We start from the raw sequence: 16,118 nt of genomic DNA, 5'->3' as shown, positions 1-16,118 counted from the left end.
ATTTATTTTTATTTGAAAAAGTTAAAGGACAAAGCATTACTAGGCATATGCCCATCACCGTTACCACACTAAAATAACTGTAACTGATGTGTATGTACAAGTACACAGAATGCATGTGTTTTACAAATTATAAACTGCCTCTCTTGAAGCAGACCCTAGCAATGGTAGGAAATAATAGCAAAGCAGATTCACAAACAAATGGAATATTCCAGACTGCTGAACTTCAACCTGGACATCTGTACTTGTAAAAGAGAACAAATAATCTTTAAAACAATTGTGGTCATAAATGTTTGAGGAAGATCAAACAGAAACACAATGTCTATTCAAAAAGTACAAGATTATTCCTTGGCAGCCAGATAATTATACATTTGTGTGGGCTTAACTTGCAAGTCTGAAACAAGGTAACTGGCTACAGAAGCTGAATACTTCTGCAGTAATACCTCCTGGAGCAATGGGGTGCATCAGTCGATTCATCTGAATATTCCAGTGCTTTACATTGGTGCTGGCTTGCTGGAGCTTCTGCTGAGCTATCTGCAACGGAAGAGGCAAAAAAAAAAAAAGATTTGGGTGATATCTCTGCTTAATACCTGTGCAATGTTTCTAGGTATTCAAAGTGGTAAACACCTGGTGAATTATAAATCCTGAATCAACTGAATGCAGTCATCACACCTACTGAACAAAGACTTGATATTATATTCAGTAGCAAAAATGCAAGCAGCAAAAAATACAATCAAGCAGAAAACAACACCCTAATCAAGGAACTACCCAGGAGAAAAGCACACCCCACTAACACTGGTAGGGCAAGCTACTATATATAAACAGGGAGGAAACCCCACACTCACTCGCACTGATGTTATTACCTAGTTGGGTAATAAAACATCTGCAAGCAAACAACCAAGCTCAGAGAGCACCAGAGACTCCACAGTTCAACCCTGAGCTACATATATTCTCTTCTATTGAAAAATGCTAGTGGAAAGCCATGTGCATCATCACCTGTTTAAGAATGTTAACAATGTTTGGATTTGGTTTAGCATAATCTGTTAACCTATCAACTGTAATTTGCAAACCACGGTTTATGGATTATTGTAATGTGTGAACAAGGTCATAGTGCTTTATACAAGAAGCCATATTTAAAATAATGGCTTAGAATGTTAAATGAAACAAGACATAGTTAATCAACTGAGACCACTTTCTTTAATCAGTTCCAATTAGCAGGAAAAGGACTGATACAACTGAAACTGTAGCAGTTTCTTGGGACAACAGTGTTATAAATGCCAGCATTAAATCAAAGAAGACTGTCTCCTTGGAAGATCATCACAGACTCTGTGAAACAATTCTCAGACTGTTTTCAGGCAAGGTTTTATAAAGAATTATACAACGGAATTTCATGGGATGCAAACAGTTGTCAGCTAGTTGTAATCTCCTTTGTTCTCCTACTGTTTTTTCCCTTGTTTTTTTAATACAGAATATCTATTAAGAAGGGAAAAAGAAGAAGACCAAAACTCTGTTTTGCAGTCTGTAGATAGAAAATACACCATTAAGGCACAGGGAAAACTGTCCTGAGGGAAGTTGCATATTCATGCGGTCATGGCAACTTCTCTAAAGAGCTCTGTTTATTCTTTCATGCATGCCTGTTTTTGCCTTTGAAATATTTTCTTAACAAAAATATTTAAGTAGAGATGTACAAAACATTCCATACACAGAACAGCTAATTTTGGATGGTCCATGACTAGACATGCTTTGTGCAGGCACAATCCTGAAACATGCATATTTTGGGGAGAAACATTTCAGAAGCATGCTGGCTGGGGAATTCTGGGACTTGAAGTCCATACATCTTCAAGCTTCCAAGGTTGAGAAACAATGTTCTACATGCACAATTTGGTCAGGCAAATTCTATTTAGAGCAAGCAGTTTTTAAGATAGCTAGACCCCAAGCCATACAGGATTGTAAAGCTGATCATCAGCGCCTTGAGTTGTAATAAAATCAAAATCAGGGAAATTAAATTGTGTTGTGCTCTGAGTTGGAGATAGGGGAGGGGAGATGGAAGCTATTTAGATATAAATTTCAAAACCTATTTATTTATATTTTTTATATTTCAAATTTGTCACCGCCCATCTCACTGCAGAGTTAATAAAAGGCAATCAAGCTGGTGAGTTTTTCTATTCACACAGTGAAACCAAGTAGATCAGATGAGATGATGTAAGTAACTAGCTGTAGAGAGCCAGGGAGACAGCCTTGAAGAAACCATTATGTAAACAAAGAGGATGGAAGCATTCCTTAAGTCCTGGGAAAAGTGATATTATTCCAGCTGTCAAGGAATGGTTGTCAGAAATGTGTGATCTATCTGTTATGGAAAAGGCAATATTTTCTACCAATCAAAGGATGCAGCAATATGTGTTATTATGGCAGATTCTGTGATATCTTCCAATAATATATTGTATTGTTTATATTATAGTGAATTTATTGGTAAACCAGTGACTATTGATAAGTATAAAATTTTTATACTATACTTTTATAGATTTTTTTCTTTTCCTTCTTAGTTTGTATTTTTATTTTTTTTTAGTTTATTTTCTTTTTCTTAGATTAAGATTGCTTTGTTACTAAATAAATAAGTAAATAATAAGTAAGTTCTTCAACAGCAACAACAAAAAACCTAGATGTAGAGAGCCAGGGAGACAGCCTTGAAGCAAATATTCAGAAACCATTGTGTAAACAAAGAGGATGGAAGCATTCCTTAAGTCCTGGGAAGGTTGATAGTATTAAGAGACTCAAGAAGACTCCTCCCTGATTCACTGGGGTATAAGAGGGAGGGGTACAAAAGCACAACAGACTTGCAAGATTCTGTTATTATAGCCTGTCTCAATAAAAGTATAATTCTGATCATCCTGTGGAGTGTGTTTCCTGATCTGGTCTATCTCGAAGGGCTGACACAAGATCAGGTTACCCATCCTTAGGAAAAATCTGAACTTGTGCCTCAATTTGCAACCACGTTTATCTATAAGTATGCTTAGCTACAATTCTTTAACTCTATGCAGCAGACACTATTAAAAATGCAAAGACATCTGAAACTATTCTTGGGTGGAATAATGCAATCTGTTCAAGTGGTGGCCACAATTATCCAGTTTCATGCATTGTAAGCCCTAAAATATGAACATTAGAATTAAACATGAATTTTAAATAAGTATTTTTAATTTTAAAAATTAAATGGGTAAAAGAAGATGGAAAACATTTTAGATTTCTGATTTCCTGAGATCTTGGCAATTTATTATTATTTTTAATTTTTAAAACAGAATTAGAGGTTAGTTCGTGCCATCTAGTGGCAACACATTGCCAACTCACACAGTTATGTTAAAGTAAAATCACCTTCAATTTGAGCTCAGCTCCTGATGACCTACATGGGCACATCCATGCAGTTTTCTTGGCATGATAGAAGGTAGTTTGACAGTAACTTTTTCTGGAACATTTGTTTTTGACTTCCCAGTTTAGCCCAATACTCCCCCCCACACACAAAAAGCTATATTTGAACATATTTAGTTAAGCAAACAAATGAAAAAATCTGTAGACTTAACACAGAGATGAAAGTACCAAGAAAGCAGTGGATTCCCTGAAGTATGGCTGGCCAATTGCCATTTCACTTGTACTTTACAGCAGAAAAACAACAACATTTAGTAGGTTTGTAAAAAATGGTTCCAATGGATCCATTTTCTAAATCAATTTAATGAATCATATCAATCTTACTTAAATCAATTTAAACCTCCACAACAATACTATTCAAATTGCAGATCTTTCAATATATGAATCAAATTGCATCATGCAGTCTGATAAACTGAGTCAATGTGACAACTATTTACAAAGTTTAGTTCTTAAAATCCTTCCATCTGGATATTCAACTACAGTGGAGGCATGCATCTGAGATCATCTTTTCTATAGTGTATTTGCTCCCTGCTAGTGGGACTCTTTAGCCTGGTTTGCATAAATTAATCTGACAGTAAATGAATGCCTAAAAATAAAATAATAATAAAATTAAATATTTTAAATATTTTAAAATAAAATATTTAAATATTTTAAAAATAAAATAAATAAAAATGTATTTGTATAGGAAGAGGAAGTAATCTTGCTTTAAGTAGGCCTTTTGGCCCTTTTAATACCATAATAGAACCAGCAAGAGCACTTAGACTAATACATCAATCCTAGGTAAGAGCAACATTTTGTTCTAGGGTAAATCTGAGTGTTTTGATATCAGTAACCTCATTCTTTCATTATTGAGCAAAGTCATGACCTTAAAGAGAATGCCAGTTTCTAAAATGGAAATACTAGCTGCAGCAATACAGAATGTGACATGGAAGGCCTACCTGTATGGGGATAAAAACCCTTGATATGAGTAAATATCAATAAATAAATATAAATAAATACAAATATTTATATATTATAATTATATATATAAAGAGAGAGAGAGAGACAGACAGACAGACACAGCTCCATTACTTACCATGACATCTTGGTCCATCCTCTCCCTATTAAATCTGACCTCTTCCAACTGCAGTTTGGTTTCTTCCAGAAACTTGCTCTTGCTTTCCATCTCTTGCTTGAGAGCCAGCTTTTCATGCTGGGCCTTGATGATATAATCTTCTTGTTCTTCCTTCAATTTCATCAGCTGCTTCAGTTTTTCCTCCTCCTCTGCCAGCAATCTAACAAAATTATACAGGATTGAACTCCTCCTTGCTCTATGAGTGATTTATTGTCTAAAGCTTGAGTTAGTCCCATCATTCACAAGCAATCCATAACACTGTGAAGGAAATGAGTAACTCTGCTCTGCAAAAGGAGTGGATTGCCTCCTCTCTGGGAACTGTCACTTATGGCATCATAGAGTGATGGAGAAGGAATTTGTTGGGAATTCTCATCTTAACTACAGCTTCTTCTCTTCTCTGGTCTTTCACTGTATCATCTTGCTCCCTTCATTTCTAACCTGCTGCTTCTATTGTCACTTGTAGGTTGTCATACTGTGGTTACTTCAAATCAGCAGCTTCTCTGCGGTGGTACCCATGTTTACCCCCTGGCATTTGGGAGATGCCTACTGTACTATGAAGTATTTTAGCACTCCTGAAGACCCACCTCTTTACTCAGGCCTTTCCTGTGAAAGTAGTTTATTCTTTTCCCACTTTTTTGTTACATATATTTTATACGTAAAGTTTTTATTTATTATAATTTTATTTGCTTATATTTTAATGTTTTTCCTCCACTTTAATTGTGCTTAGCATATACTGCCTTTGAGATATTTCAAAGTAGGAATGTCGTAAAAATAGATCCAATACATAAATATTCAGAATTATGTAAGCAAACTCATTTGTCTTTCTTATTGCCCTAACCATCCAATACCATCCTCAACCTTAAGCCTCCATATTGCCATAATTAACCCTGTTCCTCCCAGAAGTTGCAATATATCGGTGCTTCTAGAACTATTCAATAAAGCAAATCTAGGCATTCAACAATCCTACCTGGCCTGTTCATATCTCAGAGCCTCTTCGTCTTGACGAGCTTTAATCTCCTGCTGCAGGGCATCTTGGAGTCGTTGCTGCATGTCTTCCAGCTCTGCGATGCGCTTGCGCTGACGTTCTGCCTCTGCCTCCTTCAGAACCATCTCTGCTTGCATGGAAGCACGAGCCTGCAGGTGGGTAAAGTAAATGCAGTGAGCAGCTAGAATGTGTCCCTGCTAACAGCAGGGGGCAGTTACTTAAAAGCAGCCTAGTCCTCAGCAGTAGCTGGTAAAGTTGGTAAATGGCAAAGTCTCTGGTTTTATCTACATGCCAACAATTTTATTACTTTTCATATATAGCCCACACACACCCATTAACCTGCCACATTTCAGGCTATTACATTACAATGGTCTTGGTGGGTGGAGATGATGAGTCTGTCATGTCCAGGGAAGGCAGATATGAGTGACTAATCAGGATATGTGCAAAAAATTAAACAGTACATGACTCCAAAGATATCATTTGAGGCAAAACTTCTTGGAATGTTATTTATTATTTATATGCAACATTTTGATTTTTTAAAAATTATTATGTGCCATCAAGTCCATGTTGACTCTTAGTGACTACATAGTTAGACCTTCTCCAGGAACTGTTTTAGAACAATTATAAGACAATAAACCCATACAAAACCAGTAGAAGTGTTAAAACTAACCTTTAAAAACAACAATGGGTAAGTAGGTAAGTAGGTTTCCACAGTGGGGCCCAACCTAAGCTCTGCTGGAAATTTATTCAAGAAGGTGGGAACCACTAAAGAGAACGGCAACCTACATGCTAGATCTGACTGAATATTAGCATTCAGGAGAACAATTGGCAGGACTTGTTCTCACAATGAAAAGGCCTAAGAAACCTACATGGAAGTTGGTGGTTTCTTAACATAATCTTTTCATGATCTGTTTAGGCCTAAATGAACAGTAATAAATCCTTGAAAATGGCTCAGTAGCTAATCAGGTGCTAATGCATAATCTTCAGCACAGGTGTTTTTTGTGCCCAGTAAGAGACACCACTGAGTAACTACATAGTCACGGAATTCGGTAATAGGTGCAGCCTCTTTACAGCCACAAGGGGAACTCATACATTGCACTTTGCAGTAACTGAATCTGGACTTCTTGTGGCAGAATTATCTCTATCCACACCTTTCCTCTAGGAGCTCAGCAGAGCTTATATTGCATTCTTTCCTCCATTTTTTCCCCTTCCCTGTGAGGTAGGTTGAATGAGAGCGAGTGACCTTCTATCCCACATTTTGACCACTAGGCTATGCTGGCGTTTACCTTTATAGCCTGAAAGTCTCCTATCTCTTAATATACAGAGACCTTTGCATTAATCTTCTCGACTGATAGAAGTCACTGTTATCCTAAATTGGATGGCATGATGGTTTAGAATCCTCCATACATTTTAACATTCTTTTCTGCTACTGTTCGTTTCACACAGAGAGAGAGTAATATTGGATGTATCACAGCTCCTTTTAGAGCTTTCTCTGCATTAGAAGTATCAACAGTATGCCACAGACAAGAGGAAGTAGAAAGCTCATGGCAGGTCCATATTTATAGTGAACTTATCCACAAAGGCAAGCAGCTTACCAGTTTACCTTGTCATTAGGATGCATGAATATAAAAGGAAAATTACAACCTGTATAGTATAAACCATAAATATTTAGTCTGCTTCCTTAGGCCTACATAAGAAACTGACTGAAGATAGGTATCCTCCTTCACCACATTCTGGGTGTTCATATAAAGTATGTGTCCTTTACTTCCCCTCTCTGTTTCCTCTTGATCTATTTTTCTGTCTTAAGCTGTCTGGGGATATCATAAGAAAGCCATGCTTAAAGTTATTTGATAATGAAATTATAATGTTCAACTTCAATAAGTTGAACAATAAGTAAGGCAGACTTTGGTTACTTTTTGCATTTCAAAGAGATGCATTCTAACTCAACCAGAAAGTTTACTCTAAATGTCCCCAAGAACTTGTTTTACACAAGAAGAGGCTAAGGCACTGAGCAAGCCACTCAAAAATGGCATGAGATTCAAATAATTTCTGTTGCATTGATTGATGTAATATCTTTAGCAAGCTATGGATCTCTCAGGATCCGCTTTCAGTATGCCCACCTGTTCTGCTTCCTGAAGCTGAATTTCCAACATCTTCTGCATCTCCTCATGTTGCTGCTGGCGCCGCTGCTCTTCTTCATGAAGCAAAAGCTCTGCTTGCTTCTGAGCCTCTTTGAGCAGCTCCAGTTCCTGCAGCTTGCGCTCCTTTTCTTCCTGCAGCTCCTTCAGGCGTTGCATTTCCTCCTCCTTGGCAGCCTTCTTTCGTTCTCGCTGTTCCCGCTGCTCCCTCCTCTTCTGCTTTAAGTCCTTGTGCAGAGACTTTTTACCTTCTGCCTGGAGACGGATTGCCATCTGGATGGCTGCCAGGGGAACAGAAGTATCAGTAAAGCTCAATCCTTTTGCTCTCTTGATCACAGACCTTAAGGAGCATCTTTTCCCTCAGGATATGAAATAAATCAATCACAGATTTCTTTTGGCTCAATATGCTGCAATCTGCCAAAAGAGATTCCAGAGCTGCAAAAATGGCATCTATGAATAAACAAGTTTGCACAACTCACTGTGTTTTGAGAAACATAAAAATATTATCTGTGTTCACGATTAGCTACTCTAAAATAAAGCTACTCACACCTATCAAAATTTATTAGGTATGTTTTCCAAGCAGAAGTGTAAAATAGGATACTTGTGTATATGAAAGTTATATGGTGCACTGGGAAAAGATACATTCACAATGTAGTACAGCTGAAAAAATTTCAGATTTGGATGAATAGCCTTACTCTAGCCACACCAATCTACCCAGCCGTTTAGAATCTGCTGAGATCCTTTTCCATGTGACATCTTTTTCAAAGCTGAGATGAGTGGCAATGAGAAGGTTTTTTTCAGACTTCTGGGGAAGAAATGGCAAACTAAAGACAACTGTGGCGGAATGGAGAGCCAGCGAGTAGACCAGCCCTTCATAATTCCTCTCCAAACAAGAAGAGGACTTGAGATTACCCACAAGTGCTCCAGATATAGTAGTTGCTTCTCATTAGGAGACTGCAAGGCAGCGGTCTCCAGTCGGTTTAGAGCTGTGGGAGACAAGGGAAGAGCCATCTTGCTCAAACTGCGTCAGCAACTTTGAAAGGACACTAAGTTTGCATACTTTTTTTTCTAATCATTTTTGGAAATTGCTTAACTGCTATTAGGAACCTTTGGATTGACAGGTTTTACAGCACCAGGTGACTTTCCTTCAATCCTTAGTGAAAGAAGTTTTAAATACAAGTTTAAGGACTTTAAAAACATTTTTTTTTTTGGAATAAACAACAAAAGGATGATTAAAACTTTGATTTTAGAAAGTTACAAAGGGACTAAGGGTCCAGATAAATTTGAAATAAAATTTTAGAGTTAATTATAAAGTATCCTTCCCATGGGAAAATGCTTTTGTTTTGAATTCTTAAAAAAAATAAGACTTTAAAAATTGGATGCTAGAAGGAACTAAAGATTACAATTAAAGAACACTTAAATTCAATTTACAAATACAGAATGAAGCAACATATTTCAGCATTGGACATACTGAAGGATATTTTTTAACAATGGACCCAGAAGTTAATTTTAAGAGTGTCTGCCTATGTAGATGTGTTTAAAAGATGTTATGGAAGAGGAACAAGTATTATCTGATAAGACTGAAACCGATTTGAAAGTGGATTTAAAAATGACAGGCTAAAAATGTGATATGGAAAAAGATGTTACACTGGACATACAAAATAAACCGACTGATGTGTTAATAATTAAAAGGGACATACAAATAACAAATGAAGAGAGTGACCTGGATAATTTTCCTATATTGGATTTACAAAAGAGGCTTGTTAAAGCTTTGAAGAATTTTGTGAGAATAGACAAAGAAAAAATGAAAAGAAATCAAGTTCTAGGACATTATTTGAAGGGATTAAAGATCAAGATTGTTAGAAGTAAAAGGAAGGAATATAAAGTTGGTTTATTTGATCAAGGTTAAAATAGATATATCTGGTAACTCTTAATGGACTTTTGCTGACATCAGGACTAAAATGATGAGGCTTTAAAGATTTGTTTATAAATAAGAGATGGGATATGGGAAGAAGAGATCATTTGTTGTATTTTAAGAGCAGGTGATAAGTTACTAAAATTGTTTATACTTGTGATGAAGGGGTGAATCATTACTCTATATATTTCTTTTTCTTTACTATATTCTTATTTTTTTACTTTTCTATTTTTCTTTCTTTTTTTCTTTTCTGCACCTTCTATTTTTTCTTTTTTTTCTTTTTTTTTAGTTTGTATTAGTTTTTATTGTTTAAATGTAATTTTTTAAATAAAATTACTATAAAAATATTTTTTAAAAAGAAGTTTTTTTTTCAGTTTGGGAATTCTACAGTTCAGACACAGTGGGTGTGCTCCAGGTCTTCTCAATTAAACACTGCCATCTAGCAGGACCAAGGAAGTATGCCTTCTGTGTCGCATCCCCTCCCCTCTGGAAAAGCATCACCCTGCAGATATGTATGGTTTTTACTCTCCAGGTGTTCCAGAAGTTCCTTAAGTTCTGCCTCTATTCCCTGGCCTGAGGTTAGGGTGTTTGTAGGGCCCCTGTCAAATATTTTCTGAATGTTGATTGATGTTGTTTTGTCCATGTGGTCATGTTTTTTAACTTGTGCATTTTAAATATTGTAAGCTGCCCAAAGTCTTTTTGGAGTCAGGCAGACTCAAAAAATCTAACAAACAAACAAACAAACAAACATTCCTTGACATCTAACCAGTAACAGGAACTCCACTAGGAACATTGTTAAAAGAATCTGCATTCCAATCCCAAACTAGTTGCAACACTGACATGGAATCTTGAAGAACAGATGCTTTTAACTTTTGGTAAAAATGCTAGCAATCTGATTTAGTTCAGTCATACTCTACAAGAAGATGGCCAGTCCATGAAGGAACTCTACCTAAAAAAGCTTGCTACTAAGCAGCTCAACTTCTTCATTTCAGATCATCCCAGGAGAGAAACTTGATGCAACAGTGCAAAGCACCCCGAGAATGCTCACCCAGTGTCCACTCCTGTCTTTGCCTGGTATCTGAGGCACTCATTTCATAGGTCCGTGAAGGTGTTTTCACACAGAACATGCATCGTTTCCCATCTTTGTCGGGCAAAATCTTTGAATCAGAAAAGAAGATAAATTTAAATCTAAGCTATAATCTCACTTGCAACAGTGGAGACTTCATTATTAATAAGCACAAAATCTGTTCCTTCCAACCTAGTTGAAGATGCCCCCTTTCCCATGGCATCTCCCAAGTTGGGAACAACCACATTCCTATGAGGATTTTGCAGACTGGGCATATAGAAAGCTCCTTTCACCTCACTAGGGCAACTATAAGCACATTTACATTACCATATTAATCTCCCAATGACTGAAGTGATACTGTTGTTTATCACAGGAATAGAATAATTGGGAAAACCTCATAAAATGATGCTTCTCAACTCAAATTCCTCTTTGAATCCTCATTTATCTTTCTAATGGCAGATTTGCCCCTCACTTCTCCACCTTTACATAAATAAACCTGAGTCCATTTTCAAATCCTAGTTCTTCTCAATCTATTAATTCTAGCCAGAATATGTGAAAGACACATGACCAAGACAACAATATGCTGTTAAGCAAATTCATACTACTTTCTTTAGAACTGAGAATTATGCAGAAATGCAAATAATGTTAACAATTTGCAGAGGGATAGCCAAATTGGTCTGTTATTGTACAGAGTTAGGAAGGTGACCTAGACAGAAATATGCAAGAACCGTTACTAGGCAAAAGCAGCTGAAACATTTTAACTCCAGAGCAAAGAGGTAACACTTGGAAGTGGCTCAGGCAGAAGCCTCCCTAATTTCCTGGAATTTATGAAGGGGGAGGAAGTACAACACAATCAGACTTGCAAGATTCTTTATTATAGCCAATCTCAATAAAAGTAGTTTTAGCCTTCATGTGGAGTTGATTTCCTGGTCTGGTCTACCAGATGGGGCTGACAGTTATAGCAAAACAGTTAAGATCCTTGTAGCACTTCAAGATTAATAAACTTATTATGGCATCTGTTATTCAGTTTGATGACCTGAATTCCAATCTACAAATTGTATTACAAGTTTCCAGTAATTTTTTAAACTACTTTTTGAAATTATTTTGAGATATTTCTGTCAACTTTGAACAGAACTGCACATTTTTTGGAAGCGTTCTTTTCCTTCCTTTGTTTTTAAAATAAAACACCTTTTTTTTTATGTATGGAAACAACTTCTAGGGAAACCGTTATCCATATCTTAGTCACATCTCAAAGTTGTAAGTGGTACAAAATGCAATAACAAGGCAAGATTGAGGCTCATATAATACTCAAAGAGAAATATTTATTATTTATATATCTCAATTTATATACTGCCCAGTCATAGACCCTGGGCAGTTCACAACAATCAGAAATATATTGTCAATTACTCTCTGAGCACAATATGGACTGTGTAGACATTAACGTTTGTCAACTGTTTAGAAATTTAGATGCCCATCTATCCAGCATATGAGTTTCCAGGATACAGAATGCATCTCCTTGGAAGTTCTGTTTAGACTCCTCTTTCTACATTTAGGAAATCTGTAAAGAAATGTTTCTATAGCCAGGATTTTAAAAGGCAATTATTTTATTATGTATTTTGATTTGTTTGATTAGAATCATCTATGCCCTGAGCATCTTCAGCTTGTGCAGTATTTTGAATATGTTAGTATCACTAGGAATATTAATATTCCTTCCAGTCATGGTGCAACCACAGAAATAATCGCCTGTGCTCTAAAATTGTAATGGGCTGTAGGAATAACCTTGAAGAGGAGGAAGATCCACAACCAAGACAACAGTCACATAAAAGAAATTTGAGTGAGGCAAAAATGTAATTTGAAAATGTGTCTCAGGCTTGGCCCTCTCAAGTTCTCTTGAAGATAAGGGGAGAGAGGGAGGAAGCACATTCAGACTTGCAAGATTCTGTTACCTTATAATAAAAGTAGCATTTGCATTCATAACTTTGATTTCCTAGTCAGGTTTACCTCGAAGGCTGACAATAACTTTGGAATCAGGAGAAGTGCCCCAGTTGCCCGTTGTCCATGTAATCTTGTACTACTTTATTTTAGGAGAGAGGAGATAGCAGAAACCTGTCTCTTGATTTTGTGAATTTTAGAGCATACTTCCCACTCCAGGTGCAACAAAACTTCTACAGTCACCTGCACTCTGGGAGATAGTGGAATGGACCTTTTCCTTGGTTCTTGCCTCCTCTGCCTTATCTATTAGAGGTGTATTTGTGTTGGTAAGCCAGGAACATTAGTACAGTGGTACCTCGGGTTACGAACACCTCTGCTAACAAACTTTTCGGGTTACGACCAGCTCCAGCCGCAAAAATTTACCTTGATTTGTGAACTCCGCCTCGGGGTACGAACAGGATACGCGGCCATTTTCCCTCCCGTGACACGGTCCGCGGCCATTTTTCTGCCCCTGACACGTGGTCCGCAGCCATTTTCCACCCCTGACACGTGGTCCGCGGCCATTTTTCCGCCCCGACATGTGGTCCGCGGCCATTTTTCCGCCCCGACACGTGGTCCGCGGCCATTTTCCGCCCCTGACACGTGGTCCGCGGCCATTTTTCCGCCCCTGACACGTGGTCCGCGGCCATTTTTCCGCCCCTGACACGTGGTCTGCGGCCATTTTTCCGCCCCTGACACGTGGTCCGCGGCCATTTTCCACCCCTGACACGTGGTCGTAGGGAGGGGGACTCTCCCTCCAAGCAACAGCCGCCTCCCTGTCCTCCATGCCGGAACGGATTAACGGTAATTACATTGAACCTTATGGGGAAATTTCCTTTGGGTTGCAACCAATTCGGGGTGCAACCAGAGTCACAGAACGAATTAAATTCATAACCCGAGGTTCCACTGTGGTTGTTTTCCTGTCTATTTCCCACCTGAAAAAAAGTTGGGGTGTGGTCTGTGGAATGAAAGGATAAAGATGATCTTCTTCTGTCTGAAATCTCCATGTTCATTGTGAACCAAGTGAAGGCTATGGAGGCCTATCTCTCTTCTGGTTCCTGGGCCACCACACCAGGCTTTGCTGGATCTGCTCATATCATTCCTGTTCTGTCAGGTCTCACCCCACATTTCCTGTTGGCTTCATCGCACAGATCTTCTATCCCTTCTTTGGAGGAAACAAGCAAATTGCCTCTTTTCTGCTGTTTTTTTGCTAATGGTGGAGCAAGCTCATTATAGGTTGAATCAATATTCTCAATGCAATAATATAGTTTTTTTTAAAAGCTGGTATACATTTACATATTCTGTAAGTGTTGATGTAACTGATAATACAGATCACCTTAAAGAAATTCTGAAGAGCTAAATCAAAGTGAAGAAAAAGAAATCCCACCAACTTGCACAAAATTTTGGGCTACAGTCATTATTGCTACCTCTCCTGTTGGGAAAAGGGAGTCACTGCTTAAATAAAGGCAATTGCTGTTTGGAGTGGGGTGAAAGGAAGCTGTTGTGGGGAGAAAGTTTGTGTTGCTTAAAATGTTTTCTATTTTTTTTTTTTATTAAAAAGCTCTTGAAAATACAAGTCTTATACTTGCCAGAAATGTAGGACTAGTGGAAAATCACATTTTGGCTTTTACATACAGTATTATCTTCAAAGGTCTGAGAATACCGGAGAGCATGGCATTCTGGAACCTGCCTTAGGGTTGGAAAAGAAAGCTCCACCTCTCAGAAAACAATTATTTACTGGCATCAGGCTAACATATATTATAATCTCTTAATAAAGCAACATACTATATTTGTGACCATTTTATAAAAGGCTAACCAAGGCCAACATGTTCTTTTGTAATAAAGAATGTCCAATTACCTCCACACATGAATTTCTGTCCAAATAAATGCTCCCTTTCTTTTCTTTACGTTCTTCACTCATATAATAAGAGAGATCACTGGGCTTCAGGGTAAACCATCGCTCAGACCAGTTCCTTCTTAGGTGGCCTTTCTTCCAGAGATAGCCCTGTAGTGGGAATGAGGAGGAAAAGCAGGCACACTATAAACAAAGATTTGCATAAAAGCTCTTTGCAAGAGACCACTTAACAAAAATTTATGTCACAAAAGAGGCCAAATCACATTCAGGGCACATCCACAGTATGGGCTGGCTGGGAACTATGCAGTGTGACACACAACCAAGCAACTGTGTGAATACTATGCATAACATGGCAATGCAAGGCTTCTTAAGTAGTGCTTGCCCTATTCCACTGAGAAGCGGAGTCCTTCGGAAGCAAATTGGATTGCAGAGAATTGAGCTGGTGCCACTCTGTTAAAAATTCTACCTATGTAGAAAATCAGCACAGCTGGTTGAAAGGTAGAACCAACCCCTCCTATTCCCCCAAAATTAGTTTCCTAGATGTTTTTCTCAGTTTTACATAGGGGACCATTCAGAAAGGGGATCCACCAGCTGTAGTCCAAATTGTTTCAGTCCATTCCACCACTTTATTTTTCTGTACATGTAAGATCAGTCTATTTTACTACTTAAGATATTTCAGCACATGTTGAAATAGAACAGCAACACTATTATAGGTTTCTCATATTCTCAACATGACAATATACAGTTGTGTTAACTGGTTTACATGTATATTCTATAAATATTGATGTGACAGATAATCTAGATCCCCACCGTCTAGGCAATCAATACCTTAAAATAGTTCTGAAATGCTAAATCAAAGTGGAGAAAAAAGAAGTACCACCAACTTGCATGAGATTTTGGGCTGCAGTCTTTGTTGCTTCCGCATGTACCACATACTGATTCTCCTCTACCCTGGTTTACCCCTACTCACATGATCTGTGGCTATTAGGAATGCTGACTCGTTTTCCTTCCTCTTTGTATAAAGTGTTCTATTTCCTTATCGATGTATTCTACATTACATTATATTGTAAGCTCATGGTGATTCCAGGAAGGAAAAGTGAGGATGTTGATTTAGCATACCTGACAACCTTGTTTACACAACATAAATGATCCAGTTAGACACCAACCAGTCAAGTTTTCTTATTGGTCATTCTGGCAGTGTGTAACCATGTTAACCATTTTGGGATTTCCAAATTCATAACACTGTCTATACCATAGGTAATTTGGAGTATCCAAGAACTCCTTGCACCAGAACAATAGAGGGAGGCATCATAATACCACCAGTTTCTTTACCATAGGCAAGCAGCTGTAGGTGTGAAAAGGAAAAAGAGAGAAAAAAGAGGCATCACTGGAAGTATGAGGAATGAATCTGGTGAGGCTAGAGAGAAGCATTATGTCATTACTAGTCAGATGCCTCATAAGGCCATCGAGGGAATGGCCAAGTAACCATTGGAAAGGCAAGAGAAGAAGCTTAGAATTGGAGTCCTGGGGCACTGTCCTACATGAGGACTTTGGTTTCCATGTATTGCAGTGGACAACTTTTCTGTGTATATGGCTTCATTCTTGTTTGTAATACAGAGGCTAATCATATTGAGTCGTGTCTGTAAGCCTTCTGCCATGT

At 37.8% G+C, this 16,118-nt stretch overlaps 1 protein-coding gene across 3 annotated transcripts in view; it reads right to left on the bottom strand.

Annotated features, from left to right (window-relative positions):
• Positions 1-16,118, bottom strand: part of DEF6 (DEF6 guanine nucleotide exchange factor) — a 59,543-nt gene that overhangs the window by 4,035 nt on the left and 39,390 nt on the right. For all 3 annotated transcript variants that reach the window (XM_025163682.2, XM_007423651.4, XM_025163684.2), the window contains 6 exons: positions 14,462-14,608; positions 10,615-10,723; positions 7,634-7,932; positions 5,496-5,662; positions 4,490-4,688; positions 441-531 (listed from right to left, as the gene is read on the bottom strand). In XM_025163682.2, the coding sequence (XP_025019450.1) occupies positions 441-531; positions 4,490-4,688; positions 5,496-5,662; positions 7,634-7,932; positions 10,615-10,723; positions 14,462-14,608 (1,012 nt within the window). The remainder of the gene's footprint in view (positions 1-440; positions 532-4,489; positions 4,689-5,495; positions 5,663-7,633; positions 7,933-10,614; positions 10,724-14,461; positions 14,609-16,118) is intronic.

Source organism: Python bivittatus, unplaced genomic scaffold (genome assembly GCF_059951505.1).
Source record: "Python bivittatus isolate LINGU-HERP-01145 unplaced genomic scaffold, Pbiv_v1 ctg000700_np1212, whole genome shotgun sequence".
NCBI lineage: Eukaryota > Metazoa > Chordata > Lepidosauria > Squamata > Pythonidae > Python > Python bivittatus.
Note: the sequence above shows the minus strand (reverse complement) of the source record. Positions and strands in the feature narration are given on the sequence as shown.